Source organism: Poecilia mexicana, unplaced genomic scaffold (genome assembly GCF_051168715.1).
Source record: "Poecilia mexicana isolate PSO_F unplaced genomic scaffold, ASM5116871v1 scaffold_9, whole genome shotgun sequence".
Classification (NCBI taxonomy): domain Eukaryota; kingdom Metazoa; phylum Chordata; class Actinopteri; order Cyprinodontiformes; family Poeciliidae; genus Poecilia; species Poecilia mexicana.
The window spans coordinates 5603446-5625864 of NW_028263378.1; the positions used below are offsets into that span (position 1 = coordinate 5603446).

The window sequence follows — 22419 nt, forward strand, 5'->3', positions numbered from 1 at the left end:
CATGCCGTACAACCAATCGGGTGACGCATTTTGGTCTCAAATGGGCGGGACAACAGTTGCACGTTGCACGCTGTAATAAAATGTAAGGGAGAATTGATATTCACGCAAAAGTAATAAATAAATACAGAAACGGCAAATTTACAACATATGAAAAACAATGTTGAACAGTTATTAAAGTAGAACTCAAAAATTAAAATAAATGTTCAGGTGATTATAGAAGTTTAAAGAAAGAAAGCTGAGTTTTAATGACTCATGAGCTTGTTGGTAGAAGTGATGGTTATAGTCTCACAAAGGATGTGTGGTAAATGCTTCTCTGTGCTCTCAGGATGCAATGGTATATCAATGAAGTGATTATTTATTTATCTATCATTATTGCTATTCTATTCCACTATGTTATTAAATTTGCTTATTATATTTTAAATACTGAAGTAAATTATTTCCCAGTTGTTTTATTTATTAATATTTATTTAGCAGAAACAAATTATTCTACAAATAATTTGTAGAATAAATAAATAAATAAATAAATAAATAAATAAATAAATAAATAAATAAATAAATAAATAAATAAATAAAAGCAAAAACAAACCTCTTTATAAAGTATTTTTTCGGGCATCCTAAACGTATTTTTGATCCAAAGTTTAGAAAATAGCCCAGTTTTACGTCCAGTCCTGCAGACTGAGGTCTTCTGCTGCACTTTCTCTCGCGAGAGCGGCCCCTCACGGCTGTGCCTGGGCGCTGCGATGCTGTTGCTGTGGGTTTGATTGACAGGAAACATGTCGGTGTGGTGGGAACGAACCGGGATGCAGCTGCTGCCAAGGGAGACAGGGAGTACCTGCATCCAGTCCACACACCAGAACCTTTAAACCAACAACAAGGCTTTTCCTCCCGATCCGTCTGCTTATGATGCGCTGAGCAGCATCAGCTTTCTTCTTCTTTTTTCTTTTTTTTCTTCTTCTCTCTAACAACCATTTGAAAGGAAGGGGGCACCCGATGGATGCTGCGTCCAGCCGTGTAGTCCCGCTCGGTGTCTGTACATCGTGCTTGATCTAAGCATCCATCCAGAGACACCTTGATGATCCAGCAGGAAACTACGAGGACTGTTACAATGGAGTCGACTCTCTCGCGGCTCAAATAAAAAACCTGCAACATCTCGTTTCATGGCGTTCTGCAGGTTGCTCTGCTCCATGGGCTCCTCCACATTTCTTTTTTGAATTATTCTTATTTTTTCCCCTCTTCCTATTTTACTTCTTTGTTTATTTTCTAAGTGCAAAAAGGGAAAAAAAATATATAACATCCATCGGTCGCTAAACTATGAACGAGGAGATGACAAAAAGCGAGGAGCAGCATCTGAGTTTGCAGAAAGCCTTGCAGCAGTGCGAGTTGGTGCAAAACATGATAGACATAAGCATTTCCAGTTTGGAGGGTTTACGGACCAAATGTGCCACATCCAACGACTTGACACAAAAAGAGATCCGAACGCTGGAGGTAAGCACCGTTTTCCCCCCAGTGTACCTCCATCTCCATCAACACACCGTGCTATTTCTAGGCCACTCTGCATATTTATATGTACTTGTTTCTTCTTCTTTTTTTTTTTTCCTCCAGCGGGGCAACATGGCATTGTGCTGTCACTGTATTAATATGCAAAGATTGCTGCCAAAGCCCTCTTTGCTATCTGTTTTTGTGTGGTGCAGTAAATCAAGAGGCCACGGGGCTGCAGTGGGCTGTTAGAGACTTGCGCATTCTGCAGGTGGCGGGGAGAGAAGGTGGCTCTCCTCCATCAGAATAATATCTGAAGCAAGGCAGCCGAGGCCTATAGGCTGCCCGTGTTTACAATCCATTACCAGCACGCCAGCCTGCGCATCTGCTGTATCACGGCGCATCCAGACCCCGGCGTTATGCAAGGCTGGCAGATTACTGACTTTGTTACAAAATATCGTTATCCCTTAATTGGCCCGTGGGGTATTCCGTAAATTGCGTTACGTAATACCCATAATACCTCGATGTTTTTTGTTTGAGACCACTTAAAGCAGCCGGTGATGACAAGGACGTTAAAAAGCATGTCATAAAGTGCGATAAGGTGAGTGGAAAATTCACCATGGAGCACCGCGGACCGCACAGCATTAAGGACCTGTGAGAATGTTTCTGGGTGATGTCTCAAGAGATTAAAACAAACACTATTAAGTGCAATGAGGTGTTCATGAAGTCAGCACCGAGAATCTGTGTCTTTCATCAAAAACACACTCAGTCCCAGTTGGATTATAATTGAGATATGGCACTAAAAATAGCCAGCCATAAAGTCACCTGAGAGTGCCACACATTGATCCCCACAGGAATATGTTACAATACACACAAACATATTGAGATGCGTTACGTCTGAGTTGTTAAGTATAGAGGTGATGAAAGAGGAATGCTTTCCAAGACAAAAGAGAACCATTGTTAAGTGAGTGCTGCCAGCACTTAGCAGGCAGGCTACAGTGTGAAGATAAATGTTCACCGTGTTCCCAGAGTGTCTGGCAAAGCATTATGGGTGTTGGATTTAAGCTTACACTTATCTCACAATCTTCCTTGGCAGATCATTTTGAAATATTTTCTTAAAGATGCTATTGATTGACCTGTCTGTGCCACAACAAAAAGAAAAGATCAAACTTGAGAACATTTCTTAGACTCTGGATGACTTTCCAAATGAATTTAAATATGTAGTTATTATTGATATAACAGCAAACACATTTATTTACAGCCCATGTAAAACAGATTTAAGCTAAAGCGACATTCTAATGTAACACTTTATTCAGCTGTTTTAAGACAATAACAGTCTCATATAATATTTCATATCAGGTTACTGGCTTTCTGTTAAATTTAGGGGACGGAGACGACTATGGTGGAAAGTTAATGTTGTGGCTGGTGATGCATTTCTGTTAATTTCACCACAAGTATGGTGAAAGATCTTATGTTGGAGCATTTTAGGGCTTTCTGGCAAAGGGCAGAATGAAATGTAAAGTTTCCTGCTATTTTAAAGAGTTTATCAGTTTATTTGAAACTATAAGAAGATCTCTAGTCTTTTGCAAGAGAAACAGGCCCGCAGAATCATAGCTTCTCTCCTGTACTGAACAGTGGGCATGAGGTGTTTTTCCAGAAATTCATCTATTCTACACCAGATATGCAATGCGTTTCAGCTACTAAATAAATACATTTTGGACATTTTTAATCTAATTCTCCATTATATTCACTGTATGTTGTGGCAAGATAAACTTTGGTTCTTGCATGTCACAGTTTGATGTGTTTTAAACTTTTGGATTATTGCTCTTAATGTATTTACAAATTTAGCTGAGTAGCTGCTTGCTTGTAGCAATTTCCTGACATATGATATGGGGATCAATGCTCAGCTAGTCTGTCTTACTTGAATTACATGTTCTCTTGTGTTTTTCCTTTTGGAGAGCAGCTAAAGGAAACAGGCATTTAGCTGCAATGTAATCATATTTCTGTCTCATAGAAACTCAAAATCAAAGTTTGTAAACCATCAGATCCACTTAAAAATGTAGATTGTAAATTAAACAATTTCCTCAGTTATATTTATTTTGTAGGAATTATTGGGTAACACCAATTGTTTTTTTTATTTGTTTTTTGTAAGTCACTAATTTTGGAGGTATGACCTAGTAGGAAATACTTGATTTTGTGTTGAGACGACATAACTTGTCTACATCAATTTTTTTTGCCTAAAACTTCTTAATCTGCTGTATCTTAGACTGGCATTTATTGGTGTATGTTGCAAATTGGATTCTGACAAGTAATAAGCATTTCACAAAGCTTAATTTGTGGACTTTATAACCATAAAAGCCCTGCAATTACTTGCCCATCTATTCCATATTCTTGTAAGTAGAATGTTGTTGATTTTAGGCACAAATATGCAGGCATCTACGTACATTTTATAAGTTGTTGTCATACTCAGTTGCATATTTCTTTCAATAAGAGTACTTTTTTTTCTTATGTTGTAAAATCTGCCCGTACAGTCTCTTTTTTTTCTAATTTTTAAAAGTATTTTGCATAGTATCCATCCATCAATCCATCCTGCTACTCTTTGTGGTCTATCTCTAGTGACTTTTGGGTGAGAGGCATGGACAGTTCTAAATCAGGTTTTAAAATACTTTCTTTTTTTAATGCGTGGGTATAAACTACCTGCGAAGTTTTACAGGTGAAGAGTTTCAATAGGAAGATATTTGCTCCAACATAGAGACACAGGCCTCCTGCCTCACATTAATGTGACATACATTTCTGCTGACTGCAAAGGGCATTGATGAAAGCCAGTTATTTGTTAGCTTTAAGTATGTCCAAAACATTTATGATTTATGAATTACTTTACATGTAATCTGTTCATGTCAAGTGTTGTTGATGGGTTTGCTAAATACAGTAATGTTTTGGAAATTTCTCCAAACCTGTTGCAGTAATAGTAATCTTAATTCTTCTTTAAAGTTATGCTACAAAACTCACAAATTTTTCAAGTTGAGCAACTTTGAATGTGGAGCATCTGGTTCAAAAACACATTTGGAAGACTTTCAATTTGGTCATGCGTCTGACCTTTTATACTTGACTACTCAGTGTGGCTCAGCAGAAAGTCCTAGTTCTCAAAAGAACATCTTTTTAAATAAAGTGGAGTTAAAACCAATCGAAGCTGATGTTTTGTAGTCTATAATCAATGTAGCATAATCCATACCAGGTTTGATTTTGGGATGCAGTTATTTTTGAAGCAGAACACAATGTACCCCTGGTGGCCTTAATGCAAAAAAATAAAAAAGTAAACAGCACAAATGAACTAGATAACTTTACTATCTGGTTTAAATTTGAGCCATTTAGATTTTAAATGAGAGATGATTAAATGCCTTGCAGATTTCTTGAAATAGCCCTTTAGATTGGCAGTAAACTGGAAGATAGAAGTTTTATCTTTAGCTCTGTGTTTTTGGTATGAGATACAAATCATAAACTGTGTTCTAAAGAATTATTCAGCATTGTAAAATTATTACCTTCAAGTTCCAGCTGTGCATATATTTTAGCTAATAAACCACAAGTGAAGCTGCAAGTATGAAGGCAACTTTAGCCTTGTCAGCTTCTTCTAATTCTTATGAAATGTATTGTCTAGTCTGTTCCCATTTATTTTCTTCAACCTTTTTCTCAAAATACTGCACAAAAACTATTTGCAAAGGGTGAGGATTTCCTCACCTTGAATGCAGCCATGCCAAGTTGTGCTAACCGCAGCTGACTTGTGCCTTGCTAGTTGGAGTTCACGAGTCATGAGAACGACTGTTGCCTTTTTTTATGTAAATCCTGAGATCTTTTCAATTGTTTTCTTTGTTATTTGTGTTTTTTTGTTGTTGTTGTTGTCGTCGTTTTTTTGTAATACTGTGATGTTAGAACTAAATTTAGGCAAAAACTTCATCTAGCATTTTGCCATCTCAACACAGGCTAAACAAAAGTTGCAGTTATTATTTGCTGATGGTAATTGAATACAATTTAATTTAGTATATATAATCTTACTACTGATATTAAGACCCATTTGTTTGTTTTTTAGCTACTACTGGGGAAAAATAAGTCCATACTACAAAATAAATAAATAAAATAAAAGCTGAAATGACAAACCAACCAATCAACTAAGCAAACAAACAAACAAAACTGCCAGTTTTGAGAAAACCAAACCTATTGTGATTTCAGTAATCATTTTACAAAATATTTTGTGTGTTCACTATAAATAGTCAAATATTAATCTACCATATGTTAGATTAACATAGATTATGTTAGATTAGCAGTTCATTCATTCGTTTTGCCAGCTGGTTGTTTCTCAGAACTGAGAACAGTTTTTGACCTCATATTTTATTGATATGAGGTCATTTTTCTTTTCAGTTTTTTCATATATAGAGTACCCCATTTGTTGTGTTTCCTTTGTGTGTGTGTATAGGATGACTGATGTCCTTTCTATGTTCTCTTTTGTCTTTTTAAGTGTGAGGAACATTTAAATTGGTGACAGATATCTTAAAGTGTAAATTACACACAATTTGTTCTTGATGTATTGCTGTTTTATCCAGGTTGCAGAATAATTTGAAATTTAAATTTTTTGCAATAATAGGAATTTTACAATAACTAAAAAGCTTTGGTCGCATTTAGATTCTGTTTATGTCAATCATAGAAGAAAACTGACATAATTTCCACCCACAGTGACAATTTTTGACTGTCACATCCTGTTGTTGGCTACAGCTCTTTTGTTATTAAATTTAGACTACAGTCCCCCCACGTTTCAAAGATTTAGGAACAACTAAAGCAACGCCTGAAAAACATGTCCAAATGGTGAATGTCTTTTTATTAACATTTGTAAAAGTGTTGTTCTCAACTTAAAAACAAAATAATAATAAATTATAACAATTTAATAAGAGTAAAGATTGAGTAAGAGCAAATATATGCATTTGTGGAAATATAACTATAAAATATCTTAAAATAAAAGTTAATTGAATCATCTATCGGGTTCAACCCACATTCCAATTGTACAATAAACAGCTATTGAAAAGCTTTGTTTTAAAAAAGAAGAGAATTAAAAATAAACTATTCTGTCATCATTTGGAATACTGGATTAATATTTTTTGTAAAATACTACATCACCTTCTTAGTTGCACTTGCTGCTTTTTCTTACAGATAAATATATATTTTCAGAATATTTAAGAAATATTTTTCTATTACTTTGCAAATACATTTTACATCTGTTCAAGTCTGTTTAAAACTTAAATTTCAAATTTAAAGAGTTGCAACTTTGTGACTTGCACTATTTGACTTTGAGTGGAAAGAACTGAGACTTAATTGTGACTTTGTTCCGTTTCTCTTGTCCAGTTTATAGCAGATTGTTTGTAGTATGTTGGCTTTCGGGAATGACATTTTTAATAATCTTACAGACAAATGTATGATGTTGTGAAAGGACTTTGATCGAAATTACCCTGAAAAACTGGAGATACATAGAAGTTTGTTTTACAGCGACTTCATGTGCCTGTTTAGCCCCAAGGCATATGTTGACATTTGCACTGTTCTGGTCCATATGCACTGCCCTTGTCACCAACATTTTCACTTTAGTTGTTTTCTATATGTCTTCTTAGGGACATTTTCCTCTTGGTGTCAGTAATATTGTGTGGAAAGCTGTGTGTATGAGGAAATACATGATATGATATCTGGTTTTGTCATAAAAATACCAAATGTTTGTCATCAGTCTCAATATTTAGCATTTTCTTTGAACACGAAAGTGTTTCCATTGTCACCTAGATGTCTGATGTGTTACACTAGCTTCCATTAGCATAATTACACATTGTTGGTGGCATCCCTTAGACACATGTGGAATACAGTTAACATACTAAATTTTTTACAAGAACCTTTCTATACAGATGGAGAAATGTGATATAATTATTTTTAATCCATAAATTAAAGCCAAATAGGATTTTGGTGTTGCAAAACAGGAGTCTGAGTATCTTGAGGTCTTGTTCATAGGTGAGGGAAGATTGATAGGAGGCCTGAAAAACAAACAACAAACAAAAATACTGGTTATCAGGATTTCCTTTGAGATATTTACACTCTTGCTAGCAAAATGTAAGATGGAGCATCATGAGTGACAGTCATTTTTACAACAGTGCTTTAAGAGAGAGTCACCTGAGCAAGCTTCTTATTTATCTGATTCCATGAAGCTGTGCCTTAGATTAGGATATTTTTATGGTTCATTGCTGAGTGCATCAAGTTCAGTTCTTCTTCTTATCAAGTGGTCTGCTCTACTGCTAAAGCTAAAAACCTCTAACACTGGCAACTTTCCAAATTATTCAATTTCAAAAAATTTACGTGATAAAATTCCAGGCATGTTTCTTTGACCACAGAACCAACTCTACACATCTTAGCACAATCAACGAAATCAAGAAGACAAATGTTCTAACAATGCTTCATTCATATTCAGTTCCGTCAGGTGGACAAAACCCTGGCAGAGATAAATTTCAGATAAACTTTTAGGGTCAAAGTGGAACCATGGTGATTTTTTTTTACAAAGGCTAGGAGGAACAGTTGGAGCATTGTAGCTCAGGGGGATGAAAAGTTCATTCTGCTTGAGGCAAACAGGGTCATATAAAGTACAGTCTGACCGAGACCAAAAGAACAAGTAACCTATTTGTACCTTACTTTTGAGGCGCAACTAAAGAAGATAGGATAAAAAGTAAAAGTCTTCTGGAAGTTAATTACATACGAGCAACACCAACAAGGCAGTTAATCAAGTTTTAAATTACACCACAAACAGACTCAACAGCTTAGGCTCCATTTAAAAACGTTTCTCTTCGTGAGAGATAATCTGAACATGGTCCTCTTAGGGGTTTGTATGACTAAAAGTGTACTGCACACCCCCAACACTGGAAACTGTTGTAGCTCCTTTCTTAGCAAGCTAAAGGAGTTTTTCTATCACATTATAGTACATTTATTAGTTTGAACTTTTGCTCTGTCTAGGGTCTGACAGATGGATGACACTTAACACATGATCTCAATTTCCTTATAATTCTGTGAAATTGATGTGATTTCATGCAGAAATTAAATCACCAGTTGGCATACAATGTTGCAGTGAAAAAAATCACAAATATCACAGCAATTTCATGGAGACCAGACTGGATGAGCAGAAAACAGAATATCCTTTTCAAACCATTTTAATATTTCCTCTTACACCACACATCTTCCAATAACTTTTAATGCTAGAAATCCTGTATGGAAACACCTGAATGAGTTTTACATTATCTTGAAACACTTTATATTAGAAAGACAGTGTTTACATTGTCCTTGTTAGTGACAGTGTGAGAAACAGAGGATTCATATTTTCACTAATGTAACCTCAAATCTTAAAGTCTTTTGTTGTGATTTTATGCTTGGAATAGTTCTTCACCCCCAGGTAGTATTTTAACTTTAACAAGTTTCTTGTCCCAACTTGAGTTTGATAAGAAGGATATAAATTGTTTTTAATATGTCACATTTAATGAATGTCAAGATAATTTCTTTTAAGCTGTTACTACTGTTACTACAACTAATTTTGCATTGTTTTAGTGTGTCTCTTATTTTTTTAATAGGAAATAATACTTATTTCTTAGACTAAAATAAATTTAAATCTCAAGCAGTATGAATAATTTTTACTTTTTTCCGAGATTAAATTGCCTAAATTTTAATCTGTCTATGTCTAGAGCCATATTTTCTGATTATGTTTGATGTGTTTCCAACATCATTTGTGACAAACTTAAACAGTACTTGTTTTGATTTTCTTTAAAAAATGGCTGACATATGGCTACTTCTATTTGTGGAGATCACAATTAATTTTTGTCTTGTTGACAGCTTGAGTTTAACTTATTGATCTTTGCACTTCCTCCTGCATGGGCCTCTTCTGATTAATGCTCCTGGTTGAAGTCCTCTGCGATAACATATTTAAGGCTTTGTTCCTCATGTTTCGATTTAAATTTTGTATTGTTGTATAAATATCTGTCCATCCGTTTATATGTTCATCCGTGCATTTTTTCTTTTTTCAGTCACAGATCCATCTATCTAAATGTCTGTCCATCAAGCATGAATGACAGAAGAAATGTCTTCCATAAATTGATACTAAACTTTGCTTTTCAAGTTTTTTAAATGAACGGAAAAAGAAGAAACATCTGGAATAGTGTTGAGTTTTGAAAAGTAAAATGGGGAATAAAATAAAATAGATTAAAAAGAAAAAGTGTGTAGGAACTCTGTAGGAGAGATAGTTTGAAGCTGCGGTGGAAGTGACAGCCTGCTGTAGATTCATTAAGCATTCCAGTTTGTCAGGATTAGCAGAACGGCAGTTGTGGAGCGGTCACTGTAGCTCATTTCCTTGCAGAGAACAGATTTAATTTGTTTCTTAAAGGAACAGCATCGTTGTAGAAAATCAGCAATCAGCTTCAGCCAGTTTTAACAGAAATATGGTGCATGTAAAATGACTGACATGTGTGGGCTGTATTTAAAAAAGCAAAACTGAATTAACTTTTCAATTTATTAATAAAAAAAAAGCAGGACATTAGTTAATGCAATAGATGCATTGTTCTCACCATCATCTTCACCTCTAGTTAATATGAAACACATTATTATCCATGTCAAAACATGTAAAAGATGCTGCAAGCATGAGAATATTTGCAGCAAGAAATAGGTTCTTGAGATATTTGCTTGGATATCATCCTACTTATGAACTTGTTTAGCAAGGGTTTTCCCAGATTGCCAATTCTGCCAAATGTAAAAGTCACATTCTCGCCACTAAACGTGTGTAAATGGATGATTTATAAGATGCTGCTGGCAGAAGAAATCTGTGTGTGCAACGGGAGAGACAGAAGGTACAGATAATAAAGTGCAAAAACCGTGGATAATTGTGGCATGTTGCTGTTATCCTGTAAGTCAGTGCAGCTTATGTCTATACACATGCTGTGCAGTATGTTCCATCAGTTCTGGTTTTCATGTTGCCTTATCAGAGCTTTATAATTGCAGCACAGTTTTGTAATGTAACAATAATGCAGATTTAACAGGTGTCAGAAACCACCATTGTTCATGTCATAAATACTGCCATTTAAAAGGTTATGTGGCACAAAAAGCAGGTACAAAACAAAGAAAAACAGTTTTTTGATCAAATAAAATGTGATTTCCAACTTTTGAATCAAACCCCATCCTTTTAGCTCTTTTTCTAACATATTCCTTCATTAAATTAATCTGTTTTCCACATACTTTTCTGTTCTTCAGACCATCTTTAATCTAGGATTTAAGGGAACAGCAGCTGAGTTAACTGCGCTCAGGTCTGCAAACTCTTCATGTTCTCATGTTTACCGTATGTGTTCTTGGATGTGTTCAAGATACAACCCTGTGCAATAGTTCTCTACCATATATGCATGGTGGTATCATAAACGTGGGTCTTTGTCCAGTTTTGTCTGGTAGAGTCCCTGTTGTTTATATTATTTTATTGTTTTGACTGTTCTTGGCAGGTTTGGCAGGTAAAATCTGTTAAAACCACACAACTGACCTAATTTAGTCACATTCTACACTCTGATTTTTCCTGTTTTGTCACATTATATGTATATACCACAGGGAAACATGGAAATCAGAGTTTGCTAAATAATAGTTTCCAGGCACCATAATCAAGTTAAATCTCCAGGATCTTTGGGCAAATTATGTTTCAAATGTATTTTTTTGTCTAAATTTGGCTGTGCTGACATAGCTTGTATAAAACGTGGATAGTTTGTGTATTTTGAGGTGACCTTTAATTTCATTTTTCTTCATGTAATTCGTATGCCTTTTAAAATAAAGCAAATCTGTTGTGGTTTGGTATTTTTTGGACTGCAGACTCCCATTCCCATTGTATACAAATTATTGTCAATCAATTTAAATGAGATTTTAAAAAAATTCAGCGTGAGATGATGTGAATGTAATAAAAAGATCAATTTTTCATAATTTCTTAAGCAAATGTGCAAGCAGTGCCACTAACTGCAGACCACAATTAGTCAGATCAGATCAATTGTATTTCTGTAATCCACACAAAACGAACAACTTATAGCTAAATTATCTTAATGGCATTTAAATTACTTGTTTTTCTGAGTGCAGACTTTAATGAGTGATGAACAAGAAGACATTAGACTGAAATGAAAAACCAAAAAATGTACTGTTCAGATACTTGAACACATATTTAGAAAATCAGTTCTATACATTTTAAGAAGGAATTTTCTTGCACGGTAAGAGTGAGAGCCACAGTAAGAGTTTTTTGGTAAATTTGTGTCTCTCTGTAGGAGTGGACTGAGCAGCTGCCTTATCAGGCAGAGCGTTAGCAGCCGTGGGCAGCTTTTACTGGAGGGTTTTCTGCATTCAGAGGTGACTTGCTGGTCCCTCCTCCACTGGTTTCTACTTTGGTATGCACTGATGTAGGCCAGCAATGTCTATTTTCTAGCAGTCATTTTGTAGGTGTACTTCTGGAACTGGGCCATCCACATGCATCATCTAAATCTCAAGCATCACGTCACCCTCTGTGGGCCCTCACCATTGTCTTCAATCAGACCAAAAACTCCTTAGTAACAAAGACATTAATATGTCCTGGTTCAGCAGTGGTGAGGAGCTTCTACTGCGTCATTCAGTCAGGACAAGTAGTTTCCTGACAGCTGGCTGTAATGAAGCATTTCAGAGGGGATGTAAGTGACATAAATGGTTTAATACAACCTTCATTCTCTTAAATTGTACATATCTGCCTTTGATTGAGCAGTTATGCATACTAATACTTTTTAATGACATAATTTCACATTATTTTGTTTCCTTGATGGCCTCTATGTGTTGGGCATATTTATTGTGGGATGCTCATATTATTACAAGCCCACAAAAATCTGTTATTTTAATGTTCTGCTGTTAGATTATGATTACATTATTTGGTAACACTTTATTTGAAGGGGATTGAATAAGACTGTCATGACACTGTCATAAACATGACATAACACCTGTCATGAACATGAATAAGCCTTCATGAATATTTATGACTGTTGTCATAAAGCGTCATTGGGTAAATTATGACACTTTTAATACAAAGTTGACATTATTCAAAATGTCTTTGTTATGACAACTTGACATTAGCCAATAAATCATTACTGTTTAAACTTTACCTTTAATAACATAAAGTTATCTAATTTTTAAAGTGCAATCAGTAATACTTTTATAACAAATTTATATCAGTAATGATTTCTTGGTTAATGTCAAGTTGTCATAACAAAGACATTTTGAATAATGTCAACTTTGTATTAAAAGTGTCATAATTTACCGAATGACACTTTATGACAACAGTCATAAATATTCATGAAGGCTTATTCATGTTCATGACAGGCGTTATGTCATGTTTATGACAGTGTCATGACAGTCTTATTCAATCCCTTCAAATAAAGTGTTACCCATTTTTTTAGTTTTGACTGAGGTAAGGTTTTTCAATTGAATTATTTGTTATATCATTACTGAGTTATGCTCAAAATCCTGCAGCCAAAAAACATTTTGGCTGCAGGATTTCAGGTATTTAAGATCCTTTTCAGTATGTTCTTTTCTAACATGTGAATTTGCTCTTGCAGCACATTACAGCCGTACCTTCACATGTTTAAGACATTTGTATTTTTAATCTCAAACATTTTCTAATAATTAATTTAGGAAAGAACAGAAAACATATATAAAAAATCTTGATCAGTTTTTTCTCTCAAACTCACCTGCCTCTTAAAACATAATAGATTTGTTTTGCCCCATGTACAGTATGTAACCGTTTTTAATAAAAGCAAAATGACAGTATTACATATAAAACCTTTAAAACAGTAAATGTTACTTTATTAAAAATGTGCTCCTTGGTTGCAGTACGTTTTGCTGTTTTTCATATTTGACTGTACATGTGTCTTCTGAGGAGAAAATATCAACAAATAACATAAAGGTTAACCACACCAGTAATTACAAAAGTCACTGAAGAAAATTTCCAGGGAAATAAAATGTTCTAGAATAAAAGAATTCAACTCTATTCAATGTTTTATATGGAAAGGTTCTATTTTGACAGGTTGCAATTTTAATCTATCACCACTAGGGGAAACTGTTACTCTGAAGCCTGTGCTTCCATTACATTCCAACTTAAAATTTGTTTCTATTTTCTAATTTTGTATTAAAAGATACAGAATCAGTAAAAAATAAAAGACTCCTTATGATTTTCTTGTGGATTCATTCTATTTTCATATTGTTATATAATTCACAGTTTTTCCTGTATCACAACCACAATCTTTAGTACATTTCACTGAATTTATGTGACGGACCAACACAAAATAGAGCCTAATTTTGTAACAGAGAGAAAGATACATGTCTGTCATATTTCTATTTTGAAAATAGAGAACTGTTGAGTCTATTAAGCCCATTTTAACTAGAGTTTACATGTGTTGAATTAAATCTCAGTGAAAATAAATCTGTTCTGTGAAGGCCTCAGTGGTTTGTTGGTGGGAGAACTTATTGACAGGACAACTTTTAAATGACATTAGAATAAGAAGAAAGCTATTGTTGAAAGAAAGTCATAACAATCTCTGTGGCAGTTTGCCATGTTTGGGCCACAGCAAACACAAAGTACTTTGGTCAAATGACACCAAAATTAAACTTTCTGACCTACACATTAACAAGAAAATGAACACTGCACATGCTCTAAGCTTATAGCTGCATCATGCTGGATAGAGACGCAGAGTCAGGGTTGAAGGAAGATGCAAAGAAATAAATATGGAGCTAGAAGAAAACCTGTTACAGGCTGTGAAAAACTTTATACTATGGTGGCAGTTTGGCTCCAATCAGGACAAAACCAAAACACACAGCATCAGAATCCTGTTTAAATTTTAACCAAGTTTATATATTTATGTATAAAATGTCTGTGCATTGTGAGCAAAGTAGAACTGAAGTTAAATTTCCTGTTTGTGCTCAAACATGACCAATAAAGTTGATTCTAATGACAATGTGGATAAGACAACATCATTTTGTTAAAAGTTGGAATATTTATCAGAGGATTGTTAACTGAAAAATAAAAATACTTTTAAGTAATTATTCCATCATATTTTTCAGAAACAACATATTCTCTCCAGCACTATACAACTGATCCTTACAGTGTTTTTAATGGTATATTTGTCAGGATGCTGGGTTCCTTTTCTCTAATTTCTGTTTTACTTTGGTTTAGTCTTTTCTTAGTGTTTCTGGTTTATTATGTTTATTTCTTGTGTCTAGTTATTCCTTCTTTCTCTAGTTTAATTCTTTCTTGGGTCTAGTTATTCCTTCTTTCTCTAATTCTTTCTTGGGTCTAGTTATTCCTTCTTTCTCTAATTCTTTCTTGGGTCTAGTTATTCCTTCTTTCTCTAGTTTAATTCTTTCTTGGGTCTAGTTATTCCTTCTTTCTCTAATTCTTTCTTGGGTCTAGTTATTCCTTCTTTCTCTAGTTTAATTCTTTCTTGGGTCTAGTTATTCCTTCTTTCTCTAGTTTAATTCTTTCTTGTGTCTAGTTATTCTTTAGTGTTTGCATCATTTCGTAGAACCTTGTATTCTCTCCCTGCAACCAGTTAATCTTTCTGCTTGATCACACTGATGATTTCATGTCACTCCTGTTCTGCCTGTTTTCGTTTACTGTCAATCTGCTACACAATTGAGTTTTGAATTCTTTGAGTTGTTTTGAAGAGTCTTGATAACCTTCCTCCACCCTGTCTGCTTCATCTGTTCTCTCCAACTCGGTCTCTAAGGTCAGCTGACCAGCTGCTCCCAGAGATGAAGCTGAAGCTCTTACAGTTTATGAAACGGGTTCTCTCTACAGGCTCTTTCAATGTCTTGTCTTAAATTTTCCCTTAAATTGTTCTTTTGTGTGAGTTGTGCTGTCAACCAGTGTTTAATGTCTGTTTTCACCTATTTAGAATTTTTTTTATTCTCAATATACAACGCTTTAGTGAACAATTTGTTGTATTTAAATGTTGTATGGATTTGGATCACTTTCCTAACTGTGTTTGACCTTAACAGGGGAAGTTGGTGAAGTACTTCAGCCGCCAGCTGTCCTGCAAGTGCAAAGTGGCCTTAGAGGAGCGCAGTGCAGAGCTGGAAGACTTCCCTCGCCTCGACCACTGGTTCCGCATTGTCAACTTAAGGAAGGAGGTCGCAGAGGTGATGTGTAGTTCTCTGTCGTTTCATTTCTCCCCACATGAAACATTGAGAGACCAATAAAAGCCACACATACAGTAGAAAACTCAAAGGAAATGCTTTATACATACATATGTTTTTCCCCAATACATTTCATTTTGATAGATACAGCAATTTGTCCTCAATTTGTACAATTCTGATGCAGGAAGGAATGACTTCGCTGTCTAAGTCATTTGTGCATTTAAGAATGTATTAGATTTTAAGGTTGATGTTTTTTCCAATCTGTTTTTAATTTTATTTTAAAGTATCTTAAAGTATTTTTTTAATATGTAAAGTCTAAATAAGTAATTCCAAAGTTGTTCTCAATTGCTTTGGTGCATTTATTTGATAAGAATAAAAATGATGATAGCTGCTACTTCAACCTCCACAATATATATAGTAATTTGTGCTCATTATAGTAGCAGATTCTAATTTTTTTCCAAATAAATTGTTTTACATTATCACTTGCTAATATGATATCAGCCAAAAAGAACTGTACTGAATGCTGAGTTGTAGTATAAAACTATTACTCTTTATTTCATTGCTTTAGAAATTGCATTCAAAAATGCTGAGCTAGTTGTTAAAATCTCTCAAGCAAATTTTATACATTTCTTTATCAGTTTATCCTGAAAATGTCCAAAAGTGATCAGCTTCTCTCAGGTGAACTGAGTATCAATAGTGTGTATTTTTATACTGTAAGACATTATATTTTTATTTTCTTAATTTTTTAGTCTCTTACAGATTATATTTCAATTTACATTTGCAGTATTTTCTGTACTACAACTATTTTGAAAATATAGTTGCATGAAAGCAATCAAGAAAAGCTGTAACTGGATTTCAGATGGTGTCACTGAGATATGACCGTTTTTCATTAAAAAACACTTAGTAAACTGATAATAGATTTGACAAAGCTATTTGATTATTTTATAAATGATGGAGTCAGAAACTTTCATTTTGATGACACTGACACTGTTAACATAAGACATGAACTATCCATTTTGAGCAAGTGAAATGCTTTTGCAGATTATCAGTGGGGATTTTTGCAGTTTGTATTGTTTTGAGAAATGGACGGCTATTGTGCGAATGCTAAGTGATGTGAGAAATGCACCAAAGTGACTAAGAAAAACTGCAAATGTCCAGGACTTTTTTTCTCCAACAAATTATTCTATTAATACCCTGGTGATTTATATTGAATTTTTTATATAGCCAAGAAGTGTCTGATAGGAAATTAGACATGTATCTGCTAAAAATAATGAAAAAGAACCAGGAGTTTTGCAGTTCTTCCCAGCCTTAGCCGACTTTTCAAGTTTGGGCCCCAGAAGGAGCAAAGAACACGTCGTTATGACCCATTTCTGGCACTTTACAAATCTTGTTGTGGTGTATAAAGGTGCTGTTTTTGTAATTTCTGTACATTGTGGTAAACACCAACGGTACTGTGTGTCTGTTGTGTGCATGCTTTTCAGGAAATGAATGCGGGTGAGGTTAATCTAGAAGGCCTACTGGAGATGAGTGAGGAGCAGGTGTGTGAGCTGTTGCAGAAGTTTGGTGCCAACGAAGATGAATGTGCCCGACTTAATGCTTCCCTCTCCTGCCTCAGAAAGGCCCACCAACTTGGTAAGAGTCCGCTCTGCTGACACAGAGACGTAAATCTCTTATAATATAATGTTCTCTTTACAACAGTTGCATGGATTTTTAATCTCCTTTTTTCCTTAATCTCAAATATTCTTTGAGCTAAAAACAGAGCAGATTGAAATTATTTCCCCCCCCCCAGCTTTTGTAAAGAAGTGTCACACTTTTACTATTACTCTATATTGTGGTAACCTGTTATACAGGTATCATCAAAAACTTGTAAAAGTTCTGACTGACAAATTTAAGCAGCAATATAACCCTATGTAAAAAAAATTAAAAAGTTGTGCTGATTTAATATGTTACAAATTGATTTTGTTTTAAACAAAATTAAAAAAAAAATGGAAGTCTGGGTTACTAGGAAATACATCTAATAACAATGAAAAATGTTTACAGTGATCCAGATTCAAATGTTTAGATGGGGAAAAAAGTCCTTTTGTCTTTGCTACTGTTATGACAGTGTGAGTGCCTGACAAAAAAACAAAAAAAAACAAAACAAAAAACAAACAAAAAATAATAATAATGTATTGTATACTATGATGTACTGACTTTTTAGTAAACTTTATTGGCTAAGTAACAGCAGCTTTGAGTTTAAATGCAGATTAAAATAACTCCACAATATTTTCTTCATGATTTTTTTTATTTAGCTATTTGAAGATCTTTTTAAAATCTGGTTATCATCCAGCAAATTCCTTATTCTCATGGTTTTGATCAGGAGAATATGTATGTAAACAGAGCTTCAGAGGAGAATGTTCAATATTTCAGTTGAGATTTTTCCACAAGTTCCTCAGATGCATTACCATTGCTCCCCACCAGATGGCTTTAAAAGACCATATATTGCTAGTGAAGAAACCAAGACTTGCAATGACAAACATTAACAAGAAGGGGGCAGTAGAGCATCACTGAAACGGAACCGTGTTGGTGGTTTGAATAACTTCTTTTCTCTCTGATCCCTCCGTCCTTTCACATAGAATTCAAATTAAGATGTAAGTTTTTGTCCTTCAGCTTTCCATTAATCACTCTGCTGAGAGAGTATTTCATTAAACGAGGTTTAACATAACTGTAGATACCACAGACATAGCACTGCCTGTGGTTGTTGGTTCTCGGTTGGAAAATATTTAAACCGTCATTTGAGGAGCTTGTATTCTGCGTCATCCAACTTTCTGACACTTTTATTTCAGCAAAACAGAAGCGAATGCATTTTCTAAGAAATCTGTTGATAATATCCAAGAAAAATCTGAAACAGATGGGAAATTGTGTTGCTCTATTTACAACATTTCAAAAAATCTGAAAGAAATATAATTCCCCTGTTACTGGGTCAAACTTTATATTTGATAAATTTCTTAAAAAACAGGCAGGTTGCTGCTTGTATTAGACTGCAAGAGATATTTGAGAAACAAAAAACTGACTTTCCTTTTCCATCTGTCAAAAGCAAAATTGTAAATCAGAGAGAAAGTAACACAAACAGGGAGGCAGTAATACTGAATTTCCCTGAAACAGAATATCAGCTACATGCCTTTGAATTTTTTTACACAACCAATACAGCATCTACTTTAGTCATAGTTGTAGGGAGGCCATTCAGTTGTAATAACAGATAAACATCATTCCCACCTCAATAACCTGTAGATCTCAAAACATCAAGAGTAAAATGAGTTCAGACTCAGTCTAAAAATTGTTCAAATGTTTGAAAGAAACTGCATAAGCATAAGTTCTCCCAAAAATAAATGTAGTTCCCCTGCCAACAGAGGAAATTTAACTGAAACAGCCACAATGTGATATAGGGAAAATAGTAGAATTTTAATTTTAGGTTGTTGGATTTTATTTTATTTTGACAACTATCAACCTCAATAGATTGAGGATTAAAAATGAAACCTAGAGCTCATCTTAAAGATGAGTTGCAGCAAAGCCCACGCATAATTCCAGTGTTTTTCTCCCTGAAGAAGCTTTATCATGTAGCAGAGACGCTAATGTATTGGCTAGTTTGTTGTAAGTCTTGACTCTTTGTGACTGAAACACTTTGATGTCAGTGGGATGGCTCTGGTCTTCCCTGCTGATTTTGAGTTGTCTGTTCTGATCTCATCTCATGTCATGCTGGGATTTTGGATTTAAGTTCTTTATTATTCAATGTAATCCAAAATAGTCAAGTTTTAAGAGGGATTTTCAGAAATGAAAACAGAAAAGAAAATGTATCTGATCAAAATTCTGTCTAATTGTAACTAGAACACAAAACACTCTAATTGCATCATATTGCACATCTTAAAAACCTATTGACTCCTGAAGTCATTGAAGGAAAATCTATGATGTCCTTTACAATTTTTGGCAGACCTGGAAAGTAATAAAAGTCTAAAAATAAAAAACATCATAAGGTGAGTGAATCTTCATCAGTGTCTATTGAGCATCTGCATAAATTAACATGAGGTTAAGTAACATTACTGGGCGCCGATCTTTGTCTTCACATCCGCCTGAATAAAATGTAGTTGCGACCCTGCGGTGATGTGTAGGTTTTTTTCCCTGCAACTTCACTCGAAATATTCGATGTTTTGATTCATTAATTAATTAATTAATTTATTGATTTATTTATGTTTTACTGAAAATATGATTTTTTACTAGTAAGGATTTCATATTTATTTGTTCATTACTTTGTAGTAAAACACTCCTAATTTTGATGTAATTACTATTATTTGTCTTTGTTAGCTATACTTCAAAAAGTTATTTTTTACTGTTTTACTGCATTTCTATAAAGATTTTCCAGTTGGAGTCAAAGTAATAGCATTCAGTTCATTAGTATTATATATATTATACTGTGCACAATGGTACATTTTGCATGTAAATGGGATAAATGTCATGACCAATGGTTATATTATATGTACTAAGTGTCATTCAATGGTAATCAGTGATTTCATTTAAAGAAATTCCCAGGAGTCAAACTGTGCCAAATGTGAAAAACACATTTGGCACAGTTTGGAGACATTTTTGCATAAATGTCTCCAAAGGACCTCTCCATCTGGGACATTTATAAAACACTATATTTTTCAACTGAGTGAGTCCAAATTTGGTGAACTTTTACCCAACATGTAGATTTAAAAGTCTAAACTACTTTTTTGCGTGAAAAATATGGAGATAAGAATGGAGATAAGAATATAATTAGTAACTATAGAACAGTGTCTCTTCTCTGTCAATTTTCAAAAATACTAGAAAAAGTTTTTAGTAAAAGGTTAGATAATTTCATTGAAAAGCAAAACATTCTGACTGATTGTCAGTATGGTTTTAGAGAAAAAAGATCAACTTCGATGGCACTGATGGCATTAACAGAAGAAATTATAGACAATATGGATAAAAAGAAATTTGCAATTGGTGTATTTTTGGATCTCAAAAAAGCTTTTGATACCATCAATCATGACATGTTATTAAAAAAACTGGAAAGGTATGGCATTAGAGGGGTGCCATTAAACTGGATTAGGAGCTACATTGGAGAAAGGAAACAATTTGTAGAATTAGATGGTCAGAAATCAGACTTACTCAACATAACTTGTGGAGTTCCGCAGGGATCAGTTTTGGGACCCAAATTGTTCATTTTGTATATAAATGACATAGTCAAAATATCAAATCTTATAAAATACATTATATTTGCAGATGATACAAGTATCTTCTGTACCGGAGAAAACATTCAACAACTCTCTAAAGTGATCAACACAGAAATAGAAAAATTACAGCATTGGCTCAAAAACAATAAATTATTTGTAAATTTAGATAAAACCAAATTTATGATATTCGGAAACAATAAAAAACAGGAAAATAATCCAATTAAAATATCAATTGACAGTGTTAATTTAGAAGAAGTAAATGAAATAAAATTCTTGGGTGTCATATTAGATAATAAATTCAGCTGGAAACCACACATCGGACAAGTAAAATCTAAAATAGCCAAGAGTGTTGCTGTTATAAGAAGAATTAACTTCGTACTAGACTATAAATCTTTGTTTATTCTATATAACACACTCATTGCACCACATCTGACATATTGTGTGGAAGTCTGGGGGAATACATACAAAACAAATTTACAGCCATTATACCTCTTACAAAAACAATCCATCCGAATATTACATAAAGTGGGATACTGGGAACACACAAACCAGTTATTTATTAAATCAAATATACTGAAATTCTGGGACCTGGTAATATTTAAAACTACACAATTCATGTTTAAGGTCAGACATCAAAAACTTCCACACAGTATACAGGAAATGTTTGCTGACAGAGAGGGTGGTTATTATCTAAGAGGTGAAGGATATTTTAAAAAACAACATATTAGAACAACCAGGAAGAGTTTTTGTTTATCTGTGTGTGGAGTAAATGTCTGGAATGGATTGAATGATGAGTTAAAACAAATTACAAATGTAAACCAATTTAAAAAGCTGATTAAAGCAGAGCTCATTTCAAAATATGCTGTATAAGATGTTTAATATCCAATAGGCTATAATGTAATTGATGATATAAATAGTACTTAAAATAATTTTGTATAGTTATACATGATGGAAAATGGAAAAATTTCTCTTTCTGATGTTATGACAGTTCATTGAAAATACATTGACAAGTAGGAAAGGGGCAGGACATTATAAGATGTATCTTCTACCTGCTCCTTTTCGAACAGAAAATACAAAAAAAAAAAAAAATTTTGCATGTCACATGGGCATAATAATTTGTTTCATATTTTATTTCTTAAGTTTGTTTAATTCTATTTTATTTTATTTTTGATTGTTTTAAAGTCTGTTCGAAATAAATAAATAAATAAATAAATAAATAAATAAATAAATAATATTTTAGTGATGTTTTGCAATGTTTATTTATAACAATACTACTGACACCAGGAAACTATTCTTTGATGTCTTACCTTTACAGAGGTACCAAAAGTTTGCACTTTAATCTGATAACTGTGAGGCTATTAGTGATTTATTTTTGCATGTTTACAAAACCCTTTCCACCCTTAGGGCTTAAGGGGCAGAAATACACATATTCAAGCATTTTGAATGTTTACAATGGCAGCAGGATTTACAGATAAGTGCTGACGCTTTTGCTTTT

The 22419-nt window shown here is 33.9% G+C and overlaps 1 protein-coding gene across 1 annotated transcript in view; it reads left to right on the forward strand.

Annotated features, from left to right (window-relative positions):
• Positions 1 to 1311: 1311 nt before the first annotated feature.
• Positions 1312 to 22419, forward strand: part of ksr2 (kinase suppressor of ras 2) — a 93025-nt gene continuing 71917 nt past the window's right edge. Inside the window, exons 1-3 of the mRNA XM_088008444.1 lie at positions 1312 to 1485; positions 15559 to 15699; positions 17178 to 17328. Coding sequence (XP_087864570.1) covers positions 1312 to 1485; positions 15559 to 15699; positions 17178 to 17328 — 466 coding nt within the window. The remainder of the gene's footprint in view (positions 1486 to 15558; positions 15700 to 17177; positions 17329 to 22419) is intronic.